Genomic DNA, 27,202 nt, shown 5'->3' with positions numbered 1-27,202 from the left:
TGTGTTATTTACATTATTATAGTGTACATCATTCATAACTATTTCCTAATAAGTACTGTGAACTATGTATAGTATTTTCCACATTTTATCAAATAAAAAAGAAACAATATTGAAACATATTTAAAGATAAAAGCATTTTTTATTTGTGACTTTGCATTCGGAGAACACTGAACATTGCTACAATAAATAACTTTATAAATAAAACTAATCTGTCCAACCAGCTGTCAGACGTCTTTGGATGCAGGTGATAAAAAGGACAATTTACTAAATAAATAAATATAATAAACATAAATAGGTCAAATATAATCACAATCCCAGGAGAGGGTATGACTTTGTGCAAGGATCAGATTAGACATGCTTTTTCACTGAGGAATTGACTGTAAGAGACACATCACATCAGTGGAAAGTGGTGCTTGATCAATTTTTTAACACATCAATAACGCTAAACAGATTTCCTAAAAACTGAACTTTAACCAGCTGATGCTGACGACATCTGTTTCCCTCAGACATACTGTAACATATACATTTACATATATATGTATTTTATCAAATCTCAAGTGAACATTCTTTCACACTCCTTAGGAGGTATTGTAGTGCATAAATATGTAAACAAAGGTTATAAAATATGGCTGCATTCCCATGAATAAATAATGGTGCCTAGTACCCTAGAGCAGTGGTCAGCACATCTGTTAGAGATACATAACCCTCCATAATGTTTGGGACAAAGAAATACTTTTATCTTGCCCCACAACTGAAAATGTCATGTTCATATGACATAATATGGCAAGATTCATAATGAGTACACATTCCAAATTGATATTTTATGCTATGTGAATGCATTTTGATTTCACCATGTTTGGAAATTGAAAATATTTTTTACACAGTTCCCCTCATTTCTCCTTATCAGTAAATGCCTTTTTGTGTAATGTGAAATTGTCTTTAAAATGTCTTGATATAATATTTTACCAAATCGCCAAGACTTACATCTGAAGGCTGTTTCTAATTTGTTGAAAAGTCACTGCATGCAGATGTGTCAGTGTACTACATATGACTGCTTTAATGTACCTACTGTATGATTGCTATGCCTGTAATATTATGATGCCCTGAAACGAGGATCACTATGTAAAAATGTGATGGAATTTTAACATTGAAACCTAATTGTATGCAAATATCCTTAATATCCTTGGAATGTCTACTGATTGGTTTGATTAGAATGTTTAAGCTGTGGCAGCAGAGAGACATATCAAGGTTAGAGATGAACCCTGCAGAAAGGTCGATCTCCATAAGCAGAATTGGCAACCGCTGCTCTACAGAGTGCAACAGAAATACAAACATTGTCTTTCACAATTGCATAAATCTCAAGTTCCATCTCCCTGAATCCAACCTTACACACAACATGTCTAGTCTAGGGAAGGATAAGGTAAAGCTTTACTCAGTTTTAAATGTGCAGGCTATATATGGGACCATAGGCTGTATAATACTGTATATCGTGCAGGTCAAAGGGTGACTGTGTTCACTATGTGTAGCTACGGGTGTATGTGGGTATCCATATAAGGGTCAGTGTCTATGTAGATGTATGTCTACAATGAGTGTATATATTTGTTAAAGGGGTGCATTTGTGTTTAGTGTTGTTCAGTATTATTTTGGTTGTAAATCTAACATTAGGTATGGACATACATTAAGGCTATATACATTTGTGGTGCTGCTTTGGGTTCTAAACACATTTTCTAAACAGCTGCACAGCTGTAGAATCAATTAGAGATTAAACATTTGTTATCACATTTTAAACCACCTTCACATGTGGTTTCTATCCGGTTAGAAAAAAACAGATTTTATGTGTATTTGGGCTTTGAATGGGGAGAACATTCAGTGTGAAGAAAGGATATAACATTCTATCTAGTACAGTATGAAAGAAAGAACATTTTATCCCTGGATCAGACTACACAAATTTAGCCCGATTTTGAGCCAAAGGTCTGTGTAATATTACATAGTCAAAAAGCAGTAATTTGACTTGAGCAATGCCGTGCAACCGTCCAATAAAAGACTAACGTGTAGTGTTGCCAGTTAACGAGTGAGACACGAAATAAAGATGACTGCTTAATCTGACATAGGAAACATCGTGAGAGACAAAAATCTTGTGTAGTTTGAGCTGGGCATTAGAGAAGTAGGAATGTGTCATTACATAGAAGAACATTGGTAATGGGAGAGAAATCTGTAGTAAAGTGTGAATTGGTGAGAACATTCTAAGACAGTGTGAGGAAGGGAGACAACCTAGTTAAGTGCAAAAGACTGGACAACATTCTAGAGCTGTGGGAATGGGACATAAACTTAAAACATAAGAGTGGGAGATAAAACTAATTTTACTGCATTAATACACTAATTAAATGTGGGTTGACCAAGGTGTGCCTGAGCAGGGAAATCATTACTGTGCTGAATTACCGAATACCCCTGTGGTGTGTGATACTGAGTGCTTAATATGTTCCATGTGCTAAAAAAAAAAGTGTCTGTGTGTGTTGCATGTGCCTGAGTGCATATGTGCAAATTCATGTATATGTGTTCACTTGGTTTACATGTGTCTGTATTAACTGCTTCATATAGTGATGATAAATCCTTGTGTAAATAGGGGTGTAATGGTGTATTCATACTTCAAACTGTCACAATTAGAGGAGCCCTGTCACAAGAAGGATACAAGTTAAGCTATGGATGACCCGTCCACTCTGTGAATAAAGACCGATGTTCATAATACAGAACCAAATTTCACAAGTTCTTGACAGAACTATAAGCTCCAAAACCCCATTGTGAATAAAACCCTGACTTTTGTATACCGTTACACCCCTATGTGTGTTCATATTTGTGTTTACAGGTCTTGGTGTGTGTGTTTGTACTGCTCTGAGTTCGTGTCTGTCTGCTGCTCCTGAGACTCTTCCTGTTGGGAGACGAGCTGCTGGTAGCGGGCTTGTCGATGGTAGTCAGGATCTACGTTGATCCAGTTGTTAGCCACCCATTTTATCCCTTTAGTGACCTTACAGCCTCCATGTAGAGAGTACTCATCCTGCTCCCCCACCCAGCCTGCAGAGGATCAGACAAAACTCAAAAATAAAGCCCAGGCCACACAGGAAATTTTGGGTTAATGTTAATATTTGTACACAGACCAAGCCTAAAGTAACATTATATAGTAATTCTAACTTAAAATAACTTTACAAATCTACCTTGACTTGCACTAGGCAGAACTGTGTCTGCATCATAGTCATAAAAGCCCTGGAATGCTGCTACTGCACTGTGTAGAGCTGCCCAAGTTCTCAGAGTAATGACTTTTAACACTACTAACAACATCAGAGCTAGCAAAGTAGCGAATGACTGTGCAGTTCTGTCTGGCCCAGTTCATCTCTACTAAGAAGGATAATATTTACCTGGATCCAGCAGCTAAACTACTTGAACATGTGAACTACATTTCAGACTACAGAAATAAAATTGTCACATCTTTATCAGTACCTCTGCCATCAGAGAGATAGTTGTACCAGAATACCGCTGTCCCCCTGCTGGGCTTTACTCTCAGGTTGCCTTTATCACAGTGCTTTCTCGTGTCCAACAGGTCTACATCGTTTTGTATAAGTGACTGTAGAACACAAAACATCCAGTTACATGAATCCAACATTATAATCCTCACATACACACACAATCAAAAATATATAACCAGTAGCACTCACCACTTCCTCATAGGTTCTGTTGTCTGCCACAGGAAAAGTGGTCTCTCCTCCTTCCTCTACATTGTTCAGGTAGAACAGTACAGTAATGTACCTGCAAATGCAACATATAACCCATATAAAACAAAAAAAGTATGTACATAGTTTAGGTTTAAAATGGTTGAGTAACACAGTGTATCTGCAAATACCATTTTTGTTTTTTTGCACATATTGCATTTGTTACATGTCCAGATTCCACGTGCAAGATAGCTTATTGATTTAACCAGTAGTATCTTCTAGAGCCACTATTTTTTGTCTGTAAACTTAATACTGGTGCCATTTTGTTGGCGTGAATATGGCCATTATTTTTTCTGTATTTAGAAGCATTAAAAAGCCATACGTTTTACTTCCCCTTACCTGCAGATACACCAACAACAGAAAAAAAATAATTATTTAAATAGTAATGAATTAAATAAAGAATTACTAGAGATAGCCGTCCCTTGATGCTGCTGGCTCACCTGCAAGACGTTTGGAAGGGTGAGGTGGTGTTGGCAGCAAGTAGTGTGTGTGTGCAGGTTGTCTCAGGGTACACTGGTCCGCTGTCATGATGGGCATGGTAGTGACCGCCTTGCTCGTACCGCACAACCTGAAGAGGCTCGCTCAACTCCACCAGAGAAGGAGGGAGCCTTGTTAAACGCATGACTCTAAACAAACAGAAATAAACAATTAATTCAAATAAATCAAATAAATCAATGACAAAAAAACAGACAAAACAGCAGTATGTCATGCAGTGGCAGAAAGGTCGGAAATGATTATGCATATGTCTCAGTGCATCGGTAAGTAATATTAGAAGCTTTCCCACTTGACAGTTAATTATATGGTTATTATATTGCATGCAGGTTTTGATTAAAGCTCTTGTGAGTGAAGCTGGTGTTGGGTTTACGTGGGGATGAGTGTAAGGACTGAAAGGCGGGCTTCTCCAACCAGAGAGAGACGTACACATCCAAGGTAAGTGATAAGTCCCAGTGATTTTTATTTTTCGTTTTCAGCACGCAGCAAAACAACCAAAGAAAAACTGTACAAAAAGAAAGAAATGTAATAAGTTTAAAAAAAAATGATGAGGGCTATCTGACTAAACATCAGCCAGTAAAGGGCTACAGCTGGCTTGCTGCATAAAAACCCGATCTCCCTCTATCAGCGCCATTTCCCTCTGCCACGAGGAACCCAAACCAAAAAAAAAACAACCAAAACCTTCCTTGTTTAGACACGCCTCCCCTTTTAAGGCCATAGCCCCTCCCACCGAGCAATTGGCTGCCACCATTAATAGGGGTGTCTAAAATATACAAACATACACAAACCAACAATAATCTATACATTACTGGATCCAGTTATTTACAGACGTCACTACATAACCAAAATAATATTACCGGTAAGTATCTCTACAACAGTTTATTAATCACATTTCCCCTTTTCTTCCCCCACAGGTTTTACGGAGCCGTAGTCCAAACCCCCCCTCCCCACAAGTGAATCGAGGGCCCTTCGATCACCCCTGAGAGAGCTGGAAGACCACTGAGGAAAGATATGAGGTGAGTATTTACAGGTTACAAACAATAATCAACATGATGTATACAGAAGTGCTGGTGATGTGTCAGGCCTATTGACAACATCACAGCTCTGTTATACTAACATGTGGGACCTTTTAAATGAATGTGGGCCAAGATAATATATTGTAATACCTCTGCAAAAAATAGTCACTGGTCAAATTTTCTAGTAACAGCCCTAATGTACTTCTGACAGTAAACATGACTTGGATAATTAGCAACATCTGTTATGTGGACAATTGTATGTGTTAAAGGAAATAGAGAGAGTGAGAGTGAGAAAGAGAAGCAGTTGATGAATAGACAGGCTGACACAGGGATACCTGTTACGGAGCTCTCTGAGGACCTGGTGTGCTCCCTGTCCCTGATAAAGCCACGTGTGTCTGCTGTTCCTCACCAACTGACTCCTCTTCACCCCACGCTGATAAAGGAAACGCTGAAACGCATCACTGCTTAGCTGTCCAAACTCCTCTAAACTCAACAGGCCTAAAGAAAACACACAAGCACAAAAACACACTTTATGATGAATGAGGAATTTTCATTGTTTGTGTTAATTTTATACTTTTAAGCTCTATAAGGACGGGATTAGTTTTTCAGGGGGATGTCTGTGAAAAATAAAGTTTTTAGGCTTTCTTGATCACGTGACATTAATGTTAGTAGCCCCCCATTTCCACTCTTTGGTGTGTTTGCGTGGAACTCCGTGGAAATGCGCACCCAAAGTGTAATTACTGTGTGTGGCAGTGGACAAATAGATATTTTATTAAATGTGAGGTGATGAAACTCAGAGATGTGCATCCGGACGGGACTTCAAATTCAGTAGGACCATGTAGTTCAGCAAAAAACAGTAGGTAATTCATCTTGTAATTTCCCACATGATGTCTGAGAAAAACACAGACATGGTAAATCCAATCACAAATAAAATCATAGAAAAGAGAAAATTACCCCAGGACCTCCTAAAAAACGAATCCCTCCAGATAGGGCTAAAGTATAAAGACTTTGGTCTTTACCGTTTCCATCATGGTCAGCTTTGAGGCCAGCATAGATCTCCCTAAGATTCTCAGGAGTCAGCCAGATTCCATCTCTCACTCGAGAATGTGTCAGAATCTGCAGTACAGGGAGAAGAATCCACAGACATACAGTTTTGCTTACCATTTCTGTATATGTGTAAAAGATTAAATGTATAAAGAAAAGTTATGCAACACACACACACACACACACACACAGAGAAACACAGTGCTGACACAGTGACAAACACACCCCACACGTACACACAAACACAGACCTCATGCGGCTGCAGCTGGCCATCCTGGTTGAGGTCAAGCAAATGGAAAATTTCTTCAGGGCTAAGGTTGAGTTGCTGGTTGAGCTCTTCCTGTCCCTCAGGCACCATTACCTGACTCTCCATCAGACCCTTCAGCTGAGCTAAGCGCAGAACCACAGCACACTCCTCGTCTGAGAGGAAATGAGGGATTTCTGCAGCAGCACATTCAAGATCACACACAGACACATAACGTTGAGATCAGCCATACACATACAGAATGTGCACCAAGACTCAACAGACAGACATAAAATTACATGGGTAATTACCAAAAAGCAGCGGCTTTAGGCTGAGAGTCTTCATCTCATGCACTTTTCCTGGCACTAAAGACACTTTCTGGACATGGCCAACCTGAAAAAGGATGAACTCTATGAATGCTATTGTGAAACAGGGCTGGGTGAGATAGTATACTGTCTGCCTGTGATATAGTTCACCGAAATATTGCACATCAGTTATGGTATTAGTTAATAGTTTGGTAATATTTGTGGCAATGTATATATATATATATATATGTGTTAGCATTTCACCATATTGTGCTAAGACCTAGGAAGTTATATTTTTTCATCTTTAAAACTCATTGCTAAGATAGAATTTGCCTATAATACAATATTTTTACATTAGGATTAATTCAAACAAATAAAAAGAGGGTAAAATGTGAATTAAGTATTTCATTCATTATTAAACTTACTGATTTGTGGGTCAGAACACAGATTTCAATGATGATTTCACTGTTCACTCCAGACAGGTAAGTCAGATTTAGATGACACCTGTAAACTTGGAAGGCTCAGAGGAGCAGCACTATCAGTGATATCAAAGAATGAAACCTCTAAAGAGATTTCTATGGAGCCTGTTCTGGTATTATTTACCAACCAACATATGGTTTAGTAAACCAGTGATGAATAATGTTAAGCCTCTGGTGTTGCTTTATATCAGCATCTTTACTCTGAGATTCTTGATAAACAATAATTTCTATAAACCAGCAACTTTGATGAGCAGATGAACACAGAGATATTTGATAAGTGAAATGTATAGAATTTACAGAAAGTGTGCAATAGTTCTTTAAACAAAATTAAGCAGTTGCATAAGGTTTCTACTGTAAGGAAGACCATAGGCACAGTTCTAGTTAAGGTCCGAAGACGCAGGCCAAGCAGAGGAGAAGGATGGTGAGAACAGTCATCGTCCAAGCTTCAAAGACCTACAGCATCATATTGCTGCAGATGCATAGTTTAACTATTTAGCACACTTTGCACAAGGAGAGGCTGTATAGGAGAGTAAAACAGAAGAAGCCTTGTAACTTGAAGTAAGCTAAATCACATTTGAACAAACCAGCTTTATTTTGGAATAAGGTGCTGTGGACTGATGAAACTAAAATTTAGTAATTTGGAGTGTGGTATGCATAGCAGAAAAAGAACACAGCATTCCATGAGAAATACGTGCTCCCCACAGTAAAATTGGGTGATGGTTCCATCATGTTGTGGGGCTGTGTGGTCAGTGCAGGTACTGGGAATCTTGTTAAAGTTGAGAGTCGCCTTGCTTTTAGTCAATATCAGCAGATTCTTGAGAACAATGTTCAAGAATCAGTGAGAAAGTTTAAGTTGCAAGGGGCTGGATGCTTTAACAAGACAACCACCCTAAACACTGCTCAAAATCTACTAAAGCATTCATGCAGAGGAACAAGTACAGCGTTCAGTCTGGAATGGCCAACTCAGTACCCAGACCTGAATATAATTTGAAAACTTGTGGTGTCATTTAAAGCGGGCCGTACATGCACGAAAAACGTCAACCCTGACTGAAATGGAGATAGAATAATCCAAAAACCTTTAACAAGAAGCCAGACTCTATAGGAACGGAAGATCCACAAAATATTGATTTAATTGTTTTGTTGGGGTGCCCAAATGTATGCACCTGCCTAATTTTGTTTAAAGAGTTATTGCACATATTCTGTAAATCCTATAAACTTCATTTCATTCTCAAATATCACTGTGTTCATTTGACATATGATATTTTTAACTGAAATTGCTGATCCGAACAAGAAAATCATGAAATTTATCAGGGGTATCCAAACATTTTCATATCACTGTATGCTCCAACTTTTTTGTGCATAATTTTCTAACCCGTATTCCTTCCAGTCGTGGAAGGTGCATTGTTCTTGTGAAGCCCGGGTCCGGAGGCTGCGAGTCCGGCGGTTCAGCTACTTTGTGGCCGCTGCTGCTCCTGCTGCTGAAATCCCTGCTGGACCTGCCCTCATCTGATCCACTGTTGTAGTGCACGTACAGCAGCAGTGCAATAACATTGAGGACGTACACGTGGAAGAAGACCATGACCACCATGAAGTAGGACCGTGAACACACGCTGCTCTTCTGCACCGGGATCCGCTGTCGGGGCAGCGGGGGCGGCGGGACTGGGGGTGGCGTGTCCTCATCATTGGTGTTTTCCTGAGGTTCCATCATTTTTCTGGATGTTACAGAAGTTGCATTTATCTAGTGGGGGTTTAACCCCTAAACATGCCTTGACCCGTATACAGGCTATAGATATAGGTGATACAAAACCTTTTTCTGCAGTAAAATAACGTATTTACATTCTAAAAATCCTATAGTACACTTGGGCTGGACGCTGCTTGTCCACTCTCTACTCCACTTAATAATTCCAGATCAGCAACAGGAATCAACCCAAATTCTGCATGTTTAAAAATAGATTTATAGATGTTTTAAACTAGACAAACCTAACAAAACTAAAGGTTTAGAGGACAAGAACTGTTTGATTTGTATTCAGGACAATATTGACTTTAAAATGAAGTTTAGGAAAGAGACAATTTTATGATTTTATCATTTATATTATTTGTTTTATTATATTTTCTATTTCAATTACAATTATGCTTTTCAGTAATTTTCCTTATCAAACATGAGAGCTTTTTATGTAATGCTTGATTAAAAAAACTCAAGATTTAGTGGAGTAAGGTCAAGCACAAAAATCCTGGCCTGTTAAGGCGTTTAATTCAACTAACGTTACTCAGACCCTGGACAGACCTTATACAGAGCACAGAGCTGACTGACAGATCAGAGCTGCTGTGCATCAGCAGCACACAGAGAAACACAGCTGGTGGCTGCAGCTGCAGCTGCTTAAAGTTTACGCATGAAAACATACATAGCCAGCGAGCTATGTAACTACGTCACACAGCCAACAGTGATATAGCTTCTCCGCTAGTTAGTTAGCTTAGCCAGCTAAGATAGCTTTTGGAGCTCAGATGAACCAAACAGCTTGTTAGCTAGCTAGTTAACTAGCCAACTAGTACATAAAATAGGTAGTTAGCAAGTAGTCACGTTCTTCTAAATGATACACATAGTTAACTTGCAGCAACCACACACTAAGTTGTCTTTAGGACGAATTTAGCTAAATTAACCTAACTGTTAGCTAGGTTATCTTGCTAGCCCTGGGGAATATGCGTTACTCACGGGAGTCAATATTTACATTCTCGTTTAACGTAACGCTGCGACATAATCCAAGTAAACACTAGTGGTAGGAATATCCCATAATCCAGCCAGCCGCCTCCTTCCCCAGCATCACTCAGATTCCTCCTCGCTGTAAAACACGTTCAGAATTTTCTCCTCAGCCCTTCAGCTCCTGGATCTTCCCCGCAGAAGCTGCTCTAGCGCTATATCTCTCCGTGCCGCAGCGGAGCAGCAGCAGAGAGCTCTTCGCAGGAGATAAGACGCCATTGCCCTGACAACTGCGGCACCGCGCTCCCCCTGACAGCGGGCTGACCCACCCGCGCTCTGCGCCCCCTGCCGGCGACGAGGAGCACCACCACCACCCTGCTGCTGCACTGGTCTGCACTGATCTCTGGCAATAACGAATTCTGTATTATTGATAATCTGCTAAATTAATGGACATACTAAGACATCTTTATTTAGTATTTTGTTTAATAATATAATTCGCTTTCGACACACTCTTGTTTTTTGTAATTATATATAGTACCTATCAGTTTCTCTGATTTAACTATTTATAGGTATATGTTTGAATAAAATGAACATTGTTGTTTTATTCTATAAGCTACAGACAGCATTTCTCCCAAAGTCCAAATACAAATATTGTGAATAGAGCATTTATTTTCAGCAAAATGAGAAATGATAGATAGATAGATAGATAGATAGATAGATAGATAGATAGATAGATAGATAGATAGATAGATAGATAGATAGATAGATAGATAGATACTTTATTAATCCCCAATGGGGAAATTCATTGGCTGAAATAACAAAAAAGATGCAGAGCTTTCAGACCTCAAATAATGCAAAGAAAACAAGTTCATATTCATTAAGTTTTAAGAGTTCAGAAATCAATATTTGGTGGAATAACTCTGTTTTTTTCACCAGTCTTACACACTGCTTTCGGATAATTTTATGCCACTCCTGGTGCAATAGTTAAAGCAGTTCGGCTTGGTTTGATGGCTTGTGATCATCCATCCTCCTCTTGATTATATTCCAAAGGTTTTCAATTTGGTAAAATCAAAGAAATTAATAATTTCATAATTTTTAACTCTGTTGTCATTGAATATACACTTTTACGTTTTTTTTTTATGTTCTCTTTAGTTTTGAACACCTTTCTGTAACTTGTTGATGAGAGTGATACCCTGTGTGTGTTTGATTCATTGTGACTTAATTTCAAGATGGGCAGTCACAGGATCTGCTGTAAATTAATATCTGACTTGAGGTTGTTTGAAGTATTTTTTCAGAAGTGCAAATAATCAGAACAATGAGAGAAATCAGATCACAAGCTGTTTTTATTGGTGACAGGTTTACTTCAGAGTAGCACCTTCCATACATTATGTATTGCACTCATATTATATGAGATCATGTTACTCTGCCCGGTCTTCTTTCATGTACTTGTTACTCAGCCTCTTTGCCCTATAAACACAATGAAATGTATTTAATGCACATTTGTATACACAGTATGAATATTTTGGACGTTTTAAGTATAAAAGTGACATACCCTTCCCAATTCACGACTCTTGGCTCTGAGCTTGTTGACCTGGGACTCGGCAATGTCAGCTCTCTCCTGAGCTTCCTCCATCTCATGTTGCACCTTTCTGTACCTGGACAGGTGAGTGTTGGCCTGCTCCTCCTGTAAATGGAAGGATACAAAGTAAAGATTGAAATCTTAAATATATGTGGCCCATTGTTTACTTTTAATAACTTAGAGCCAGACAAATATGTATTGCTAATCAGAAGGAATTAAATGTTTTCTTTAGAGGAAATTATTAAATATTATTTGTTAATAATGCAAATTGTTTGTTATTTCACTTGGTGTGTTATTTCACTTGTGAAATTTATGATATTTTTGTCTTGTTGTGATCTTTGTTTCAAGGTCTGGCTTTAGTTGTCTTCTTCTCTGTTTTGTTCTTCTATTTGCTCTAATCCATCCACATAAAACCATACTTATTTGATTATTTTCAAGTAATTATTGTTCACTATTGAATATCATTTAGGTACTTTCTTTTTATTTGTTACATTGTGTTATTGTTTTTCTAGCCAGTGTCATGCCCCAGGGGCTAGCACGTAGATTACCTGGAGCAGTTTTTAATACTACTTTCTTATTGTTAATATTCGCTGCCTATTACATATTTCAATCATTTGAATGCATTATAATGTGGAAAAATCATGTTAAAAACCATTCTACTGATAAAATCTGCATCCTTGAATACTAGATGAAAGATTGTGAGAAGGTGCATGTGTCAAAAAAGTTAAGCATTACTCACAGATTCTTCAGCTTGTCTCTTGTAGGATTTCACTTTCAGCTGCAGTTTGTCCACCAGGTCCTGCAGCCGGGTCACATTCTTCTTATCTTCATCAGTCTTTGAAAATCAACGAAATATACGTAAACATTACAACTTCACAAAGCCCTAAATGGCGTGTTTGTAACATTATAATTTGTTTCGGAGTATGAATGTTGGACCTCGTATCACCTATATCCAAAAAAAAGGCCTTAAAGGCACAAAAGCCCTAAACCCCACCTTAAAAGTCACTAGTCTGCATAAAGTGCATCCTAATAAACAATCTACTTTGCATTTGGCACATTATGGTGTGGATTCTAAAATGGAATGCTGGAATGTGTTTGTGCAGATCATTGCCTTTATCATTTCTAATAGTTGTATTGGATGAGGTACAAATTGTCCACACAGTAGAAAAGAGAATGTGTGGTGATACATTCAGTACCTGGTAGGTGAGCTCCTTCACTCTCCTCTCATATTTGCGGACACCTTTAATAGCCTCGGCTGCACGTCTCTGCTCAGATTCAACTTCACCCTCCAGCTCACGCACCTGAAAAAAGAGTGTGTAAGTTCTGTTGTAGCTACAGTACATAGTAAATCAAATCTGAAATGTAAGTCTGATATGTATGACCGGTTCTATAGTGAATGTTGAGACGTACTCTAGTCTCCAGTTTCTGGAGTTGTTTCTTTCCTCCCTTCATGGCCAGATTCTCTGCCTCATCCAAGCGGTGCTGCAGGTCCTTGACTGTAATCTCAAGGTTCTTCTTCATCCTTTCCAGATGAGAACTGGTGTCCTGCTCTTTCTTTAGCTCCTCTGCCATCATGGCAGCCTGCAGTCAATTTTTTTTATCGCATGATTATTACATGATAGGTTACAGTGGTTTAGTTAATAGTTAATAGCAATTTTTTGTTCTCATTAGCTACTGTGTTTATTGTTATGCCACATTTTTACTCACATCAGTTATAGCTTTCTTGGCCTTTTCCTCAGCGTTGCGTGCTTCCTGAATGGTGTCTTCCATCTCACCCTGAATCTGTACAAAGTCAGCCTCCAGCTTCTTCTTGGTGTTGATAAGGCTGGTATTCTAAATTAGAATGATTAGAAATGATTAAGGAAGGCTTAGTTTACCACATGCCAGTATCTAAACCTTCATAATGAACCACTTCATTTACCTGAGAATGAAGCAGAGTCACACGCTCACTGGCATCCACCAGTTCCTGCTCGGCCACTTTGCGGCCTCTGTCGGTTTGCTCTAAAGCAGCTCTGAGCTCCTCAATCTCAGCCAGCATCAGATTGTTCCTGCGCTCCACCATGGCCACCTGTTCCCTCATGTCCTCTTGTCCTCTTATAGCCTCATCAAGGTGCAATTGGGCATCCTAGAAAATTCATTTGTGTCATTTAGGTGTTTTGTTTCTTTTCTTTTAGTTTTGGTGTATTTTTTTTCATTAGTCATGAACAAACCTTAAGCTGTCCTTGGACATTCCTCAGCTGTTTCTGCGCTTCAGAAGCCTGGCGGTTAGCATGGCTCAGCTGAATCTCCATCTCATTGAGATCACCCTCCATCTTCTTCTTGATGCGCATAGCATCATTTCTGCTTCTGATTTCAGCATCCAGAGTGCTCTGCATTGAGTCAATCACCCTTTGGCTGTTGCGCTTGATTTGTTCAATCTCCTCATCCTTCTCAGCCAGTCTCCTGTCAATCTCGCTCTTCACTTGGGTGAGTTCCAGCTGAATACGGACAATCTTGGACTCCTCATGTTCCAGTGTGGCCTGTGACAGAGTTGATGAATTTAAAGAATAGTATTCACAAGATTTATTATTTAGCATAACACTGTGCATCATTTTGTGTTTGCTGCATCATTTTTTATTTAACACACCTCTGCCTCCTCAAGAGCAGTCTGTACTTCAGTTTTTTCGATTTCCACAGTTTTCTTTCCTTTCTCCAGCTCATGAATAGTTTTTCCAGTCTCACTAAGTTGCTCAGTTAAATCTGAGATCTCCTCTGTACAAATACAAAAATATGCCATCTATTATTCTAAAAATGCTCATTTATCCATTATAAATATTTTTCTTGTCACATCATTACTTCACTGGGAGGTGCATGTTTTTGCATGACTTACGCTGAAGGTTTTTGTTCTCTCTTTTCAGAGTCTCTAGGTGGTCTAGGGTTTCTTCATAGGAGTTCTTCATCTTGAAAAGCTCAGTGCTGAGAGAGCGAGCTTCTTTCTGGGCTCCTTCAAGCTCAGCTTGGCTCTCCTCGAACTTCTGCTTCCATTCTGCCAAGACCTTTAAATAAAGAAAATTAATAAAAATAAAAATATTTCAGGTTCTGTTTTGGATATTTTATATAAAAGATTGGCATAAATCTTAATTTATGGTCATGGTCACTTTTGTGTGATGTGAAGAGAAACCAAGATTGAAAAAGATGCTTTACACTTGATATATTGTCAGATATAAAAATTTAATATTTTTTTGATTGTGAGTTTACCTTGTCAAAGTTTCTTTGCTTTTTGTCAAGGGTAGCAGCAAGAGCATTAGCTCTCTCTACATCAATCATGAGGTCCTCCACTTCATTCTGCAGCCTCTGTTTGGTTTTTTCCAAGGAGGCACACTTGGCATTCACAGCTTCAATGGACTCTTCAGCATCCTGCAAGCGCTGGGCAAGCTTTTTCCTTAGAAAAGCAACCAGATGTTAATGATGATGGTCTTTAATGAACTTATTTAATCATAAAAAGACATGAAATGGTTGATTTACTTTGCTTCTTCAAGTTCCTCAGTGCGCTGGATAGCATCAGTCTCGTATTTAGATCTCCATGTTGCAACCTCACTATTTGCCTTAGACATTCCACGCTGGAGCTCTGCTTTGGCTTCCTGCTCTTCTTCAAACTGCTCTCTGAGAAGGTCACAGTCATGACGAGATGACTGCACAGCATGGGCCAGGGCATTCTTTGCCTATAAATCAACAACAAGTGTGCCATTAATGATGTGGAAAGTGTCATTGTGCCATTGGATGTGAAAATGTTTATCTATGTGTCCTTTTTTTTTTAAATACAACAGCTTACCTTGACCTCTTCCTCAATTTGTCTTTTCAGCTCCTCAATCTGCTGAGTAAAAGCTTGCTTGCCTCGAGTCAATTGAGTGACAAGTGATTCTTTCTCCTCCAGCTGACGTGCAATTTCACCTATTGCATCCAGAATGGTAAAAAATAGAATTTACTGCATTGACAGCATGACAAATTTTTATGCATATATGTTTATTCTTTAAAACATTTTAAAATCTTTTTCTAGCTGGATAAATAATAATACCGTTTTCAGTTTGGAGTCGTGCCTTTTGAGCACTGATGTCGTTCAGATGACGAAACTGTTCCTCACTCTTTGTCTTCAGCTCACTCATCTGATCCTCCAGCGTACGGCACAACTTTTCAAGGTGAGCCTAAAAGGGGTTAAAAATATTGATATAATATTGTATTGCAATAATATTGTATCGCGATAATATTGTATCATATCAGATCATTTTGTATGGTGTTTAGAAACCAACCACTAGATTGCAGTGTTGTACTTTTACCTTTGATTTCGCCACAGCCTCCATGTTGCTAGACAGGTCATCAATCTCCATCTTGAATTCACTCTTTTCCTTCTCCAGCTTCTGTTTGACCCGCTGGAGATTGTCGATCTGCTCTCCTAGCTCTGCCACGGTGTCTGCCTGCTTCTTACGGAGAGCTGCAGCGGTGGCTTCATGCTGCAGGGTGGACTCTTCAAGATCACGGCGCAGCTTCTGGAACTCAGACTCACGCTTCTTGTTCATCTCAATTTGGGCAGATGTGGCACCACCAGCTTCCTCAAGTCTCTCAGTGATCTCTTCAAGTTCCCTGGAGAGATCAGACCTCTGCTTCTCAACCTTGGCCCGAGCAGCACGCTCAGCCTCAAGCTCCTCCTCAAGCTCCTCAATACGAGCCTGTAATGAATTTGATTTGGTGATGAGCTGCACTATGTAGTTTACAGAAAGTTATAGTTTTCAAACAACAAAAACTCCTAATAACCTGGAGTTCTTTAATCTTCTTTTGCAGCCCTATACCAAGAGACTGCTCATCCTCAATCCTGCTAAGAAGTTGGCTTGTCTCAAAGTCCTTCCTGTTGGGAATAACAGTAATTACAGACTGAAGGTGGAATAAAAGTTTAATCTTTTTTTTTCAGAATTGGTTGTTAAAATCTCACTTCTTGATCTTTTCATCTGATTGCTGCTTGTCATTCTCCAGGTCCATTATGGACTCCTGGGCCAGTTTGAGGTCTCCCTCAAGCTTTCTCTTTGCTCTTTCTAGATCCATTCGAAGCTTTTTCTCTTGTTCAAGAGATCCCTCAAGCTATTGTGGACACAGAATGTCAAAGAGGAAAGAGCATTTTAAATGAACTTATTAAACAGTGGTAGATTTTTAAAAATATACATTAATGTTATTAGCCTATTTCCCGGCTACTTACATCATCCACTTGCTGCTCAAGCTTAGCTTTAGCTTTAGTCAGAGTGTTGACTTTGTCTTCCTCTGCTTGGAGATCATCAAGAATTTGCTGATGTGCCTCTTGAAGAGCTTTCTTTTCCTTAGTCAGCTTGACGATGACCTCATCTTGTGATGCCATCTCTTCAGTGAGGTTTTTGGCCTGAGAAGTATACTCGTATAAACATTACTGGTTCTTGATATAGTGTTGCTAACAAAAAAGCCTATTATACTATTAAACAGTAACCTTGTTCTCAGTAGCATGCTTCTCCTTTTCCACTTTAGCTAAGGTTAGCTCCAAATCATCTATATCCTTCTTCAGCTCAGCGCATTCATCCTCCAGTTTCCTTTTCTTGGCTGTCAGCTCAGCGTTGATTTCCTCTTCATCCTCCAGTCTCTCAGTCGCCTCTTTGAGTTTAGCCTCCATTTGGATCTTGCTTTTGATTAGTCCTTCACATCTCTCCTCAGCATCTGAGAGACCTTCAATTTCCTGTAATTGGAAATATTATTAAAGCTTAATAAAAGTTCAAAGACTCTATAAACTATACTTCTAGTTTAAAATGAGGATTAAACTTACTGCAGCTACTTGTAACTGCAAGTCATTCTTTTCCTGTAGCAGAGTCACCATCTTTTCCTCAAGATCTTTTTTCTTGGCCAGAGCTTTTGTTAGATCCTCTTTCATCTTCTCAAAGTTCTCTTTCATAGCAGCCATTTCCTTCTCTGTCTCAGCACTCTTCAGAAGAGGCTTGATTTTAAAATACAGCTTCATCCATGGCCAGTGTTTCACATTCATGAATGAGCGGATGTTATATTGAATGCTGTAGATCGATTCTCTGTTACAAAAATAAAAAAAATAGTTAGACACATTTCATATATATTTTTTTAATTTTTAAATATAAAACTGTGAGACATGCAGCCATTACCTTCTCTCCATCATCTTGACAAACTCTCTTCTCATAAGGAAGCCTCTACACAGAGCCTGAGTCATGGTCACAAGGATGGCAAGCTTTTCATCACGCATCTCCTCAAGAAGACCCAAAAGGCCAGCTTTAAAGAACACCTGTAATTATATTAATAATAATTATACAGAATAATTATTCAGGGAAAAAAACTAAAAAAGTATTAGTATTAAGACATACTGCTGAAGTAAAAATGTTATTTGATGCAATTTCTTACCTTGGTATGTCCAAATTTGTACTGGTTATGATCCACATCGATAGAACCAAGAAGCTTCTCTGAAGCTTTTTTGTTATCAATGAACTGTCCCTCAGGGATAACACTGGCATTCAATACTTTGTATCTAAAACATAGGAAATTTGATGTACATTATGACATGCTGTGGATGCCCAGATGTACATATATAGTCTGTGTACGGCATCATCTCATATTCTTATTGTTATAAATTATACAAAAATACCTCTGCTTAAAGTCACCATAGAGGATTCTGCTGGGGAAACCCTTTCTGCAGATTCTAATGCCCTCCAGTACACCGTTACAGCGCAATTGGTGGATGACCAAATGGTTTTCCATCAGCCCTAAAAATAAGATGAATGTGTCAGTTGCAGTATTTGGAGTATCTCTCTGTGAGCTATGAATAATCCAGTAAATAATTTCCAAGAAGCTTTTTGTGTTTATTCTATTTCCTTCTGAACAGCAAAGGAACACATTCTTGTACAAAAAACAGGAAGAGGAAATAAGACTGACCTGGTGTCTTTGATTCATTTGGAATCAGACAGCGCACAAAGTGGGGATGAGTGCTTCTCAGATTGGTCATAAGCTTTCCCAGGTTCTCCTATTGGATTTCAGAAAAATCAAATAAATAAAAAAATAATCAGCATGCATTTTAAACACCTGATAGTCATTCTTGTTAACTACACATATACACAGTGCAGAGTAGACATGACAATATTTTTACCCGGAACAGAGCAGACACAGTCTGGAAAGAGCCACCCTTCTTCTTTCCACCTTTTTTGGCACCTCCCTCAGCTGTTGATTCACAATGATGGGAACATGATTTTTATTTAGCAATACTTTAATCCTGAACAGTAATGACACTTGATTATAGGGAGTTTTTCCTTGCCACTGTGTCTCCATAAAAATTGGCATCTCTGTGGTGCTGCTCATAAGAGGCATGGACCTGTTTTTCTCTGTAAAGCTGCTTTGTGACAACCTTTGTTGTAAAAAGCGCTACATAAATAAAATTGAATTGAAATGAATTGAATTATGTGCTTCAAAGACGAATTATTGCAATAACAAAGACAGGACCTCGTTTAGTTTGTATGTGTACCAATAGCTGGGAGTCTAGAATTAAAATTTTGAGAATATGCATGATTCAGCTGGGAGAAGATGGGAAGGTAACCAAATGAATCTTTTTAATACTAAAAGGTTGAAAGTTCGATAATGTAAATCTAATATAAAATCTGCTTGTAAAACTGTATACTTCATAGAAAATATTACATACCTTCAGAAGAGGCATGAGAAGCATAAAGACTGGACAACAGTTTGACTGAAGACTTCTGGTAGAGTTGGACAACAGAGTCATTCAATGGGTCCTTGTTCTTGTCCAACCAGCCATTGATGTTGTAGTCGACAGTGCCTGCGTAGTGCACCAGGGAGAAATGGGCCTCTGCCTTGCCTTTAGCAGGCTTTGGCTTCTGGAAGGATGCAGTTTTACCCAAATGCTGGTCATACAGCTTGTTCTTGAAGGTAGTGTCTGAGGCCTTGGGGAACATGCACTCTTCTTCAAGGATGGAGAAAATACCCATTGGCTGTGAGCAAGAGAGGAAATTTATTTCTACATTTTGTCTGAAGAATAGTAGAATACATATATCCATTGTTTATTGTTTATCTGTTGAACCTAGAATAAAATATGTACTTGATATGTTTAACCTACCTTCTCAATAAGCTCAATGCAAGCAGCCAAGTCCATACCGAAGTCGATGAACTCCCACTCAATTCCTTCTTTCTTGTATTCCTCTTGCTCCAGCACAAACATGTGGTGGTTGAAAAACTGTTGCAGTTTCTCATTAGTGAAGTTGATGCACAGTTGTTCCAGGCTGTTGAACTACAGTGTAAAAAACAGATTTCAGAGTTTTTTCTACTATGAGACTCATTACACATTAGTTTGTATCTTTTATCTAATTTACTTACATCAAAGATTTCAAACCCAGCAATATCCAGCACACCGATAAAGAACTGCCTTGGCTGCTTGGTATCCAACATCTCATTGATACGGACAACCATCCACAAGAACATTTTCTCATAGACTGATTTGGACAAAGCACTGACTGAATTGTTGACCTTTTGAAAAAGGAAAAAAATGAATTAAAAATAAAAATCTATAATTGGAAGACTCCAGTGTCTTTCAGAGAGTTTTCTTGTTCTCAATAGGAGATGTTTCTATTACCTGTGGAACAGTCTGACCTTTGGTCACAAACTCGTTCCCGACCTTGACTCTGGGATAGCACAAAGCTTTCAGCATGTCAGCTGAGTTCAGACCCATGAGGTAGGCGATTTTATCGGCCACTGCGTGAGTAACACAAACATTTAATTGTTTTAACAGAAAGAAATCTTTCATTTCTGCTACTGTTATAAACTAATAAGTTCATTCATGCTTTAAGGCTCACACCAAATTAGTGTAATATATTAATCAGTGGAAAAACATTGCTCTACCTCAGGAAGTCTCACTTACCCTCAGTGCCATCAGGCTCAGCCTGCTCCTCCCTCTGCTTCTGTTTGAACTTCATGTTACCGTGATGCATCACAGCTCCTGTCAGCTTGTAGATGCCCATCTTCTCCTCAGCGCTGAAGCCCAAGATGTCAATGGCTGTCTGAATAACCAAAAAGGGTCATGTGAAATGCATTCTCATAAAAATAGAATAAACAGCATTAACTGAAGACAGAGTATGTTTACTAAAATCCAAATATTCTCTTACATCTGTAGCAATGAACTCCTCCACATCATTGATGCTCTTGACAGTGATCTCACCCTGACTGATCATAGGGTAATCATATGGGTTGGTGGTAATCAGGAGGGCCTCTGCAAAAAGAAAAACATCATCACCATCATCATCATACATTTTATTGTTTTTGTAGATAATGTTTTCTCTTTACACATACAATGTGTTAAATTTGCAAACATTTACAGAAAATACAGATGCACTGTATCTTATGTGCAGATAAAAAGAAGGTAAGAGGACCAGAAGCTAGAATGTTTTTTGCTTTGTGTGTGTGTGTGTGTGTGTGTGTGTGTGTGTGTGTGTTTACCCAGCAGTTCAGGCTTGTGGCCGGTTGCGAGCTGATAGAAAATGTGGTAGCTTCTCTCAGCTGACAGCTGGAAAGTTACTCTTGACTTTTCCAGCAGATCTGTAAAAGGGATTAACAAATGGATAAAGGATAAACATTAGTAATCCAACCAGCATCTTACCTTACACTGTGACAAGTATAAATAGCCTGAGCTGGCACAACTGACTTTGGTTTCAGGCCAAAATGTTATAAACATAAGATATAATTGACTGTGATGAAGGGTTCATTGTTGGGACATGGGTTGCTGACTGTGTCAACAAGAACATTTCATTAACAACTACATACAGAGGGATATTATAGATGAAGATAAGTTCATATGTGCATGCCTTGACGCTTTTTAATGCCAGGGGTGCATAACTCCTGCGTAGTTTAGTACACTTTGTTATTTAATTTGAACCCCTTTAAGGTTATTTACGGAACCTTCAAGTAGTAGATACAGTAGTAGCTTGTGTCAAACACATCTAATTTGTCTGTTATATAATTGAAGAATTTAACTTTGTGTGTTTAAGTAGGGCAGTTAGTAAAATATCTGTTATAGACTGGCCCTCTTGACCAGAGTTGTGCACATGTTTTATGCTGTGGAAGAATGTTGCAGGCATAAGCTGGTCTGGCTTTCTTGTGTAAGAAAATATCGATATATCAAAGTATCACAGTACTGATTCTCAAAATACCAACTATCGATTTTTTATAGTTTACACAGAAAGATGGAAAGTTCATTTTGTCTTGTGTTTAAACCCTTACTGCTAGATAGCAGTGTGGTCCTCTGTCTTTAAATGTTCTCACTGTATAAAAGTTAACTTTTTTCTTACTCAGATTGTATGCATAAATTGATGGTACATTTTTAAGTATGTGTATAAGTTGTTAAGATTTTTACTCACAAGTTTCAATATCAGCTGAGGCCAGTTTTCCAGTAGACCCAAAATGGATTCTGATGAATTTACCCTAAACATAGGAATCATGATGAGAAGAATGATGTTATTTATTAGTCACCATATTGAAAAAGCTTTGTTATGTCAGTGTGTAAAATATCAATGAGTAAATATGTACGGACAGTAACTTACAAAGCGAGAGGAGTTGTCATTCCTCACAGTCTTGGCATTACCATAAGCCTCTAGCAGAGGGTTGGCTGCAATGATTTGATCTTCCAGCGACCCCTGCAGATTCAATTGTGCAATTTAAAAGTTATTCCCACTAAGCAGTTAGATGTTCATCCTACAGAGTCAGCAAGGCAGCTTGTTTTACTGACCTGCATTTTGGCTTTAGAAACCTCAGCCTTCTTCTGTCCAGACACTGCGATTGTCGCAAAGTACTGGATGACACGCTTGGTGTTTACAGTCTTTCCTGCACCAGATTCTCCACTGAAGAGTAAAACAGAGTTGATCATTTTCTCTTAAAATGCTTTCATAATTTTTGTACCACAATTTTGCAGAACCTGCTGGATTTTTTTATATGGCTCACCTAGCACACATACACAAATAAATGTGTAAAGTTTAATATTGTTAAAAAAGTTATTTAGACCCATAATTACTCATTTACTTCATGAATCTTACAGTTCATTATAAGCTGGACAGTTTGACACAATGTATTTTTAGCAAGATACATAACTCTATATCACAATATAAGTGTATTATGATTACCAACAGAACACCTAAAACACTGAACTTTATGTATTATTAATATCAAAAGTGTAGAGTTAGTCTAGTCTTGGTTTAGTGCAATGTGCAAAAAACACATGGGGATAGTTTCTCAGACAGAGATTAAGTGGTGTATAACAGTATTTTTTTAAACATGCACATGCACATATGTGACAGAACAATGTAAAACTTTAACTGGACCCAGCCTTTTAAGACTTACGTGATCAGGATTGACTGGTTCTCACGGTCTAAGGAAAAATACACAAGAAATAGAAATATTACATACATACACTAAACACTCAGAAATCAGAAACTCTAAATATTTGCTACGCTCTTTAACGCTCCATACCAGTTAACATGGACTGATAGGCATTATCAGAGATGGAGAAGATGTGGGGTGGGGCCTCGATTCTCTTTTTGCCCCTGTAGCCCGCAACAACCACAGCATCGTACACTGGGAGCCACTTATAGGGGTTCACAGTAACGCAGAACAACCCAGAGTAGGTCTGTAAATGCAGAAAACATACAGGTTACAATTACAGTACATAATGTATTCTTGTCCTTTGAATATGTATGTGTGGTAACCTCTGTAGAGGTGAGCCTACAAACTCACATAGATCATCCATGCTGCGTAACGCTCTTTGAGGTTATACAGCACAGCAGGCTCGTTGAGGTGGGTCATCATGGCCATGTCCTCAATCTTATCAAACTTCGGCGGATTCATGGGAAAGATGTCATCCTCCTTCACTGTTAAAACCTGTAAATGACGTCACAAATAAAAGGTTTGGTACAGGAAAAAAGGATGTTTAACTTCATTAACAGATCACTAGACAAAACTGTTACAGTCACACACTGTGTAAGCTTTTTTACTCACTTTGTTACACAGTGTTTTTACGGTCACTTTGCCACCCTCTTTGCTCTGGAGGACCCCTTTGAGGTACATGTCTTTTGGCTCAGACACAAAGAAAGCGGTCTTGGCATCAAAAGGTGTGTTTTGTGCCTCAATCCTCTCTCGCTCCGGCTTCCGGAGGAATACGGCCGCCGGGCCGAAGCACTCCATTTCCGCATCCCCACTCATGGTGACACCTTACTGGAAACATATATATATAATTACAATTGATGTTAGTATATATTACACATATACATCAATTTTAACAAACAGCATAATTGAAAGTGGTAACAACAAGTGATTCGAAGAAAAAAAAATAGTATTGTATCTCCATTTTTGCCATTTTCGCTTTTTGACAAAATGTAAATCTAGCAGTTTAGTTTAACTCAAATTTATTTGTGTAGGGCTTTTTAACAGCGAATTTTGTTTTACAAAGATCCAAGTCCAAGCATCTTCTGAGAAAACAGAGGCAACAGACTGAAAAGAGGAAATTTTCTCCTCTGTTTGACACCAGACAGCACAACAAATTACAGTATAACAGTATAATAGAATTTTAACAGTTATTAAACAATGTTTTTTATATTGTGTCCAAAGCTCATAATTGACTAGTCAATAGAAATGCTTGGAAAATAACTTGGAATAAAAAAAGAGTTCTATATAGAGCAAGACAGTTTGACTAAACATAAGAAAAAAAACTAATTTTTTAGTTAATTGAAATGTCCTTACAATTTGAAAGTTACTAGAACTTTGCAGAACCTGTTGGATTTCTTAATATGGTTCATCTAATTCTAATTGTTAATTTTATTAATTGACCAGTCTAAGAAAGTCTAGCTCAAACCTCCTTTTACTTAACTAGCTGTTATTTTGCCAATGCAGAAGATCTTGGAACAAGATTTCTGTAGTTTTCTACAATTACAGATAATCGAATTGCAGAATTCTGGATTTACCTTTGTATGGCGCCTCTCCAGAAACCTCTGATGTATGTAGTGGCTGCCTAGTAGTACTGTTAAAGAAAACAAACTCTCTGTCAAGAAATTTATACAATAGTATATGTAATGTAAAATGGAAAAGTATAAACAGATCTGAAAAAGCAAATGTCCATTATGACCACACACAGAGCCTGAAGTCACTTACCTAAGCTGGGTGCGTGTGGGTCTTGGGAGGAGTTTCAGACTAGCTTCACTTATATAGGGCTTCAAGTGTGTCGTCAGCACGTCAGAGCCTCTGTATTTGGTCTTGCATTTTTACCTCGTTTGCCCACTAATGTTTGCCCCTGTAAGCAGCTTCTAATGACCACACAGCGTATTATTTTTATCCCATGATAAAGTCAAGCCTTGTAATGAACCCCGAGCTGTTGTCTTTGCATAGAGTATCATCAGTGACCAGCACCTCCAGTGATAAGAGTTAAAAACCTGTTATTGTGTCTAAAATCTTGCAACTCATTACAGCCTAGAGATAAATGTTTTAGCAAAGCAAGTCATTCAAACTTTAACATTAGTTTAACATTAGAGTTTAACAGTACAGTTTTTGACATAATAGTTTAACATGTGGTTAAATACATTCTATTAGCTATAATGAAATACATTCTATTAGCTATAATGAAATGAGCTCATTATAACTGGAGATTACAAAAGCTTTTGTTTGTTTTTTTGTGTTGTGGCCAGAGATACAGACTAAAAATAAGGCTGGATAACTTCTAGACAGTTTTAATTGTTCTCTGGCACTACAAGGCTTTGTTCCATCATTGACAATGATGCACCTTATATCAGTGGATTAGGGTTGTGAAGTCTGTGCAAGTTTAAAGAGTTATACAGAAATACATTTGGTATACTTTCACTCTACCCACTTGAGGATATGGCACAAGAAATGGCAGTGGATGCCGAAGGATTATGCTGTACCAAAGTAAAGACAGCTGGAGTTCCTCCTGCCTCTCCTGGGGGCTTGAACTGCGACAGAGTTCAAGATGTCAACAGGCCCACTTGAGTCATTGTGTGCTTATAGCCATATCTCTCAACAGCATTAGAGAGTGAGTGGCAAAATGCGTGTTTACTGCCTTTCCACGTGTCTATTTTCATCCACCAGTTACATTCTGGACACAAGCAAGAACATCACAGAATAAGATCAGGATCAGGAACTGGTGTGTAAATGTCTGGCACGTTTTTCTTGGATATTAAGGAACTGGAACAGCTGTGAGGTGAACTGAAGCAGATCTAATGCTACACTAAAAGGATGCTGTTTGAGGAGGCTGCAGATTGGAGTGTTTAGCTTGGAGAGTGATAGTTCACTCAGGCTGGGTGACTTAAAAGCAGGCTTTGTCAGCCAGTTGCTCAGTCCTTCCAAAGGAAACGTGATCCCATTCTGGCAATGATGGGAAAGCCTAAGAAATTCTGAAGCAGTTACTCTGGAGATATAATGGGCTTGTGCATTGAATAAAAATGTGACATTCGATAGCACACCCATAAGAGTATATTCGTATTTGGGCAAAACACAAATATAGCCCTCTGTGCAGAGCACTCTGCCAAATGTCAGCATGCTTGGGAGGCTTATTGTGTTAATGGAACTTTGAAGTCTCTCTGCATTGCATTTCAAAAACAAACCCAGTGTCTGTCAAGCGCCTGCAAGTGTGCAGCGTCGCTCGCTGCAGGTATCGCAGTACAGTGAGTATAACTTGTGTGCTTCCAAAAGATTCACTTTCTTATTATTGTCATTGATTTTGGTTTAAAATTTTCCTCTAGTCAGTGGATATCAACTGACATAATTTTTCATATGATAAAAAGTGGAGGACTGATGGGACTAATGGGTCTGGAATTGAGATTCATGAAGCAGGATTTTGTTTCCGGAGTTTTAAGGACCTCTTAGCAGCATCTATAATTTTGGGAAAACTTAACTGTCTTTATAGTTACAACAAATAACTAATTTGATATATTTGATATATTAAATAACATATTTGATTATATTGAATCAATAATTGTTTCATTTTAATTATTTATAATAGAAATGCTATATGCTAAATTAAGAGAGTTGTGAAAAACAGGCACACACACCTAATTAAACATGCAGCAATAATTACATCTTGAATACTTAATTCTGCAGGATAAACTAAACTAAATATACCCCATTAGATGATCCTACCTATATTAATTAACAAAACATTACCCATTTAAACAAAACTGCTGGAAATACACAGATAAAATAATTTTTTCTCCATATCTGTGCATTTGAAAACAAAATTTGTCTTTCTGAAAATTTAGTTCTGGAAGACCAAGAAAGCTTAAAACTTGCAGAAGATCTTTGGAAGACCTAAGAACATCCTTCTTGCATCCTCAATTGGTGATTTTTTTTTCACTGTTTCAGCACACTGCGCTGGAGGAGATGGTGTGAAACTGCAATATTCACAAGAGATTATACTGTTGTGTGACATCAATTCAGAAACCAAACCATTTCCACACAGCTCATGCACATTACTTCCACAAATTAAACTGCACACAATTAATTTAACTGCAAATATGATCATTATTTAT

General features: G+C 38.3%; 2 protein-coding genes across 2 annotated transcripts; both read right to left on the bottom strand.

The window, feature by feature from the left end:
• Nucleotides 1-119: 119 nt before the first annotated feature.
• On the bottom strand, nt 120-10,348 carry p4htmb (prolyl 4-hydroxylase, transmembrane b). Its single transcript, XM_007254300.4, has 9 exons — nt 8,714-10,348; nt 6,869-6,950; nt 6,564-6,754; nt 6,289-6,385; nt 5,605-5,767; nt 4,202-4,387; nt 3,708-3,798; nt 3,493-3,616; nt 120-3,069 (listed from the first exon to the last, which is right to left on the bottom strand). The coding sequence occupies exons 1-9, from the start codon at nt 9,047-9,049 to the stop codon at nt 2,858-2,860; spliced, it is 1,482 nt and encodes a 493-aa protein (XP_007254362.1). The 5' UTR covers nt 9,050-10,348; the 3' UTR covers nt 120-2,857.
• A 1,013-nt stretch (nt 10,349-11,361) lies between these two features.
• myhb (myosin, heavy chain b) lies at nt 11,362-24,882 on the bottom strand. The gene is made up of 41 exons (XM_007254307.4): nt 24,816-24,882; nt 24,629-24,684; nt 23,667-23,882; nt 23,406-23,549; nt 23,142-23,298; nt 23,013-23,040; nt 22,405-22,516; nt 22,220-22,312; nt 22,037-22,100; nt 21,120-21,218; nt 20,789-20,892; nt 20,545-20,683; nt 20,260-20,378; nt 20,004-20,153; nt 19,747-19,917; nt 19,315-19,621; nt 18,769-18,839; nt 18,558-18,645; nt 18,271-18,388; nt 18,030-18,153; nt 17,777-17,913; nt 17,431-17,686; nt 17,101-17,343; nt 16,840-17,016; nt 16,579-16,724; nt 16,404-16,494; nt 15,929-16,318; nt 15,670-15,796; nt 15,427-15,545; nt 15,120-15,316; nt 14,853-15,036; nt 14,485-14,650; nt 14,242-14,366; nt 13,826-14,134; nt 13,537-13,740; nt 13,323-13,448; nt 13,026-13,196; nt 12,812-12,916; nt 12,355-12,450; nt 11,589-11,720; nt 11,362-11,503 (listed from the first exon to the last, which is right to left on the bottom strand). Exons 3-41 carry the CDS (start codon nt 23,868-23,870, stop codon nt 11,486-11,488), a joined length of 5,811 nt encoding a protein of 1,936 aa, XP_007254369.2. The 5' UTR covers nt 23,871-23,882; nt 24,629-24,684; nt 24,816-24,882; the 3' UTR covers nt 11,362-11,485.
• Nucleotides 24,883-27,202: the final 2,320 nt, after the last annotated feature.

Source organism: Astyanax mexicanus, chromosome 5, assembly GCF_023375975.1.
Source record: "Astyanax mexicanus isolate ESR-SI-001 chromosome 5, AstMex3_surface, whole genome shotgun sequence".
NCBI classification, from domain to species: domain Eukaryota; kingdom Metazoa; phylum Chordata; class Actinopteri; order Characiformes; family Acestrorhamphidae; genus Astyanax; species Astyanax mexicanus.
This window is presented reverse-complemented; position numbering and strand designations above follow the sequence as displayed.

Bases quoted from the DNA above. Each gene is read 5' to 3' on its own strand.
- p4htmb (XM_007254300.4), bottom strand. From the start codon at position 9,049: ATGATGGAACCTCAGGAAAACACCAATGATGAGGACACGCCACCCCCA. The intron at 6,386-6,563 runs GTCTGTGTTTGT...CCTGTACTGCAG, and splicing joins GCCAGCTGCAGCCGCATGAG to ATTCTGACACATTCTCGAGT. The intron at 3,070-3,492 runs GTACTGATAAAG...GATCCTCTGCAG, and splicing joins CTATCTCTCTGATGGCAGAG to GCTGGGTGGGGGAGCAGGAT.
- myhb (XM_007254307.4), bottom strand. From the start codon at position 23,870: ATGAGTGGGGATGCGGAAATGGAGTGCTTCGGCCCGGCGGCCGTATTC. The intron at 21,219-22,036 runs GTGAGTAAAAAT...TCCCTTTTACAG, and splicing joins CTCAGCTGATATTGAAACTT to ATCTGCTGGAAAAGTCAAGA. The intron at 13,741-13,825 runs GTTTGTTCATGA...TGAATTTTCTAG, and splicing joins ATGTCCAAGGACAGCTTAAG to GATGCCCAATTGCACCTTGA.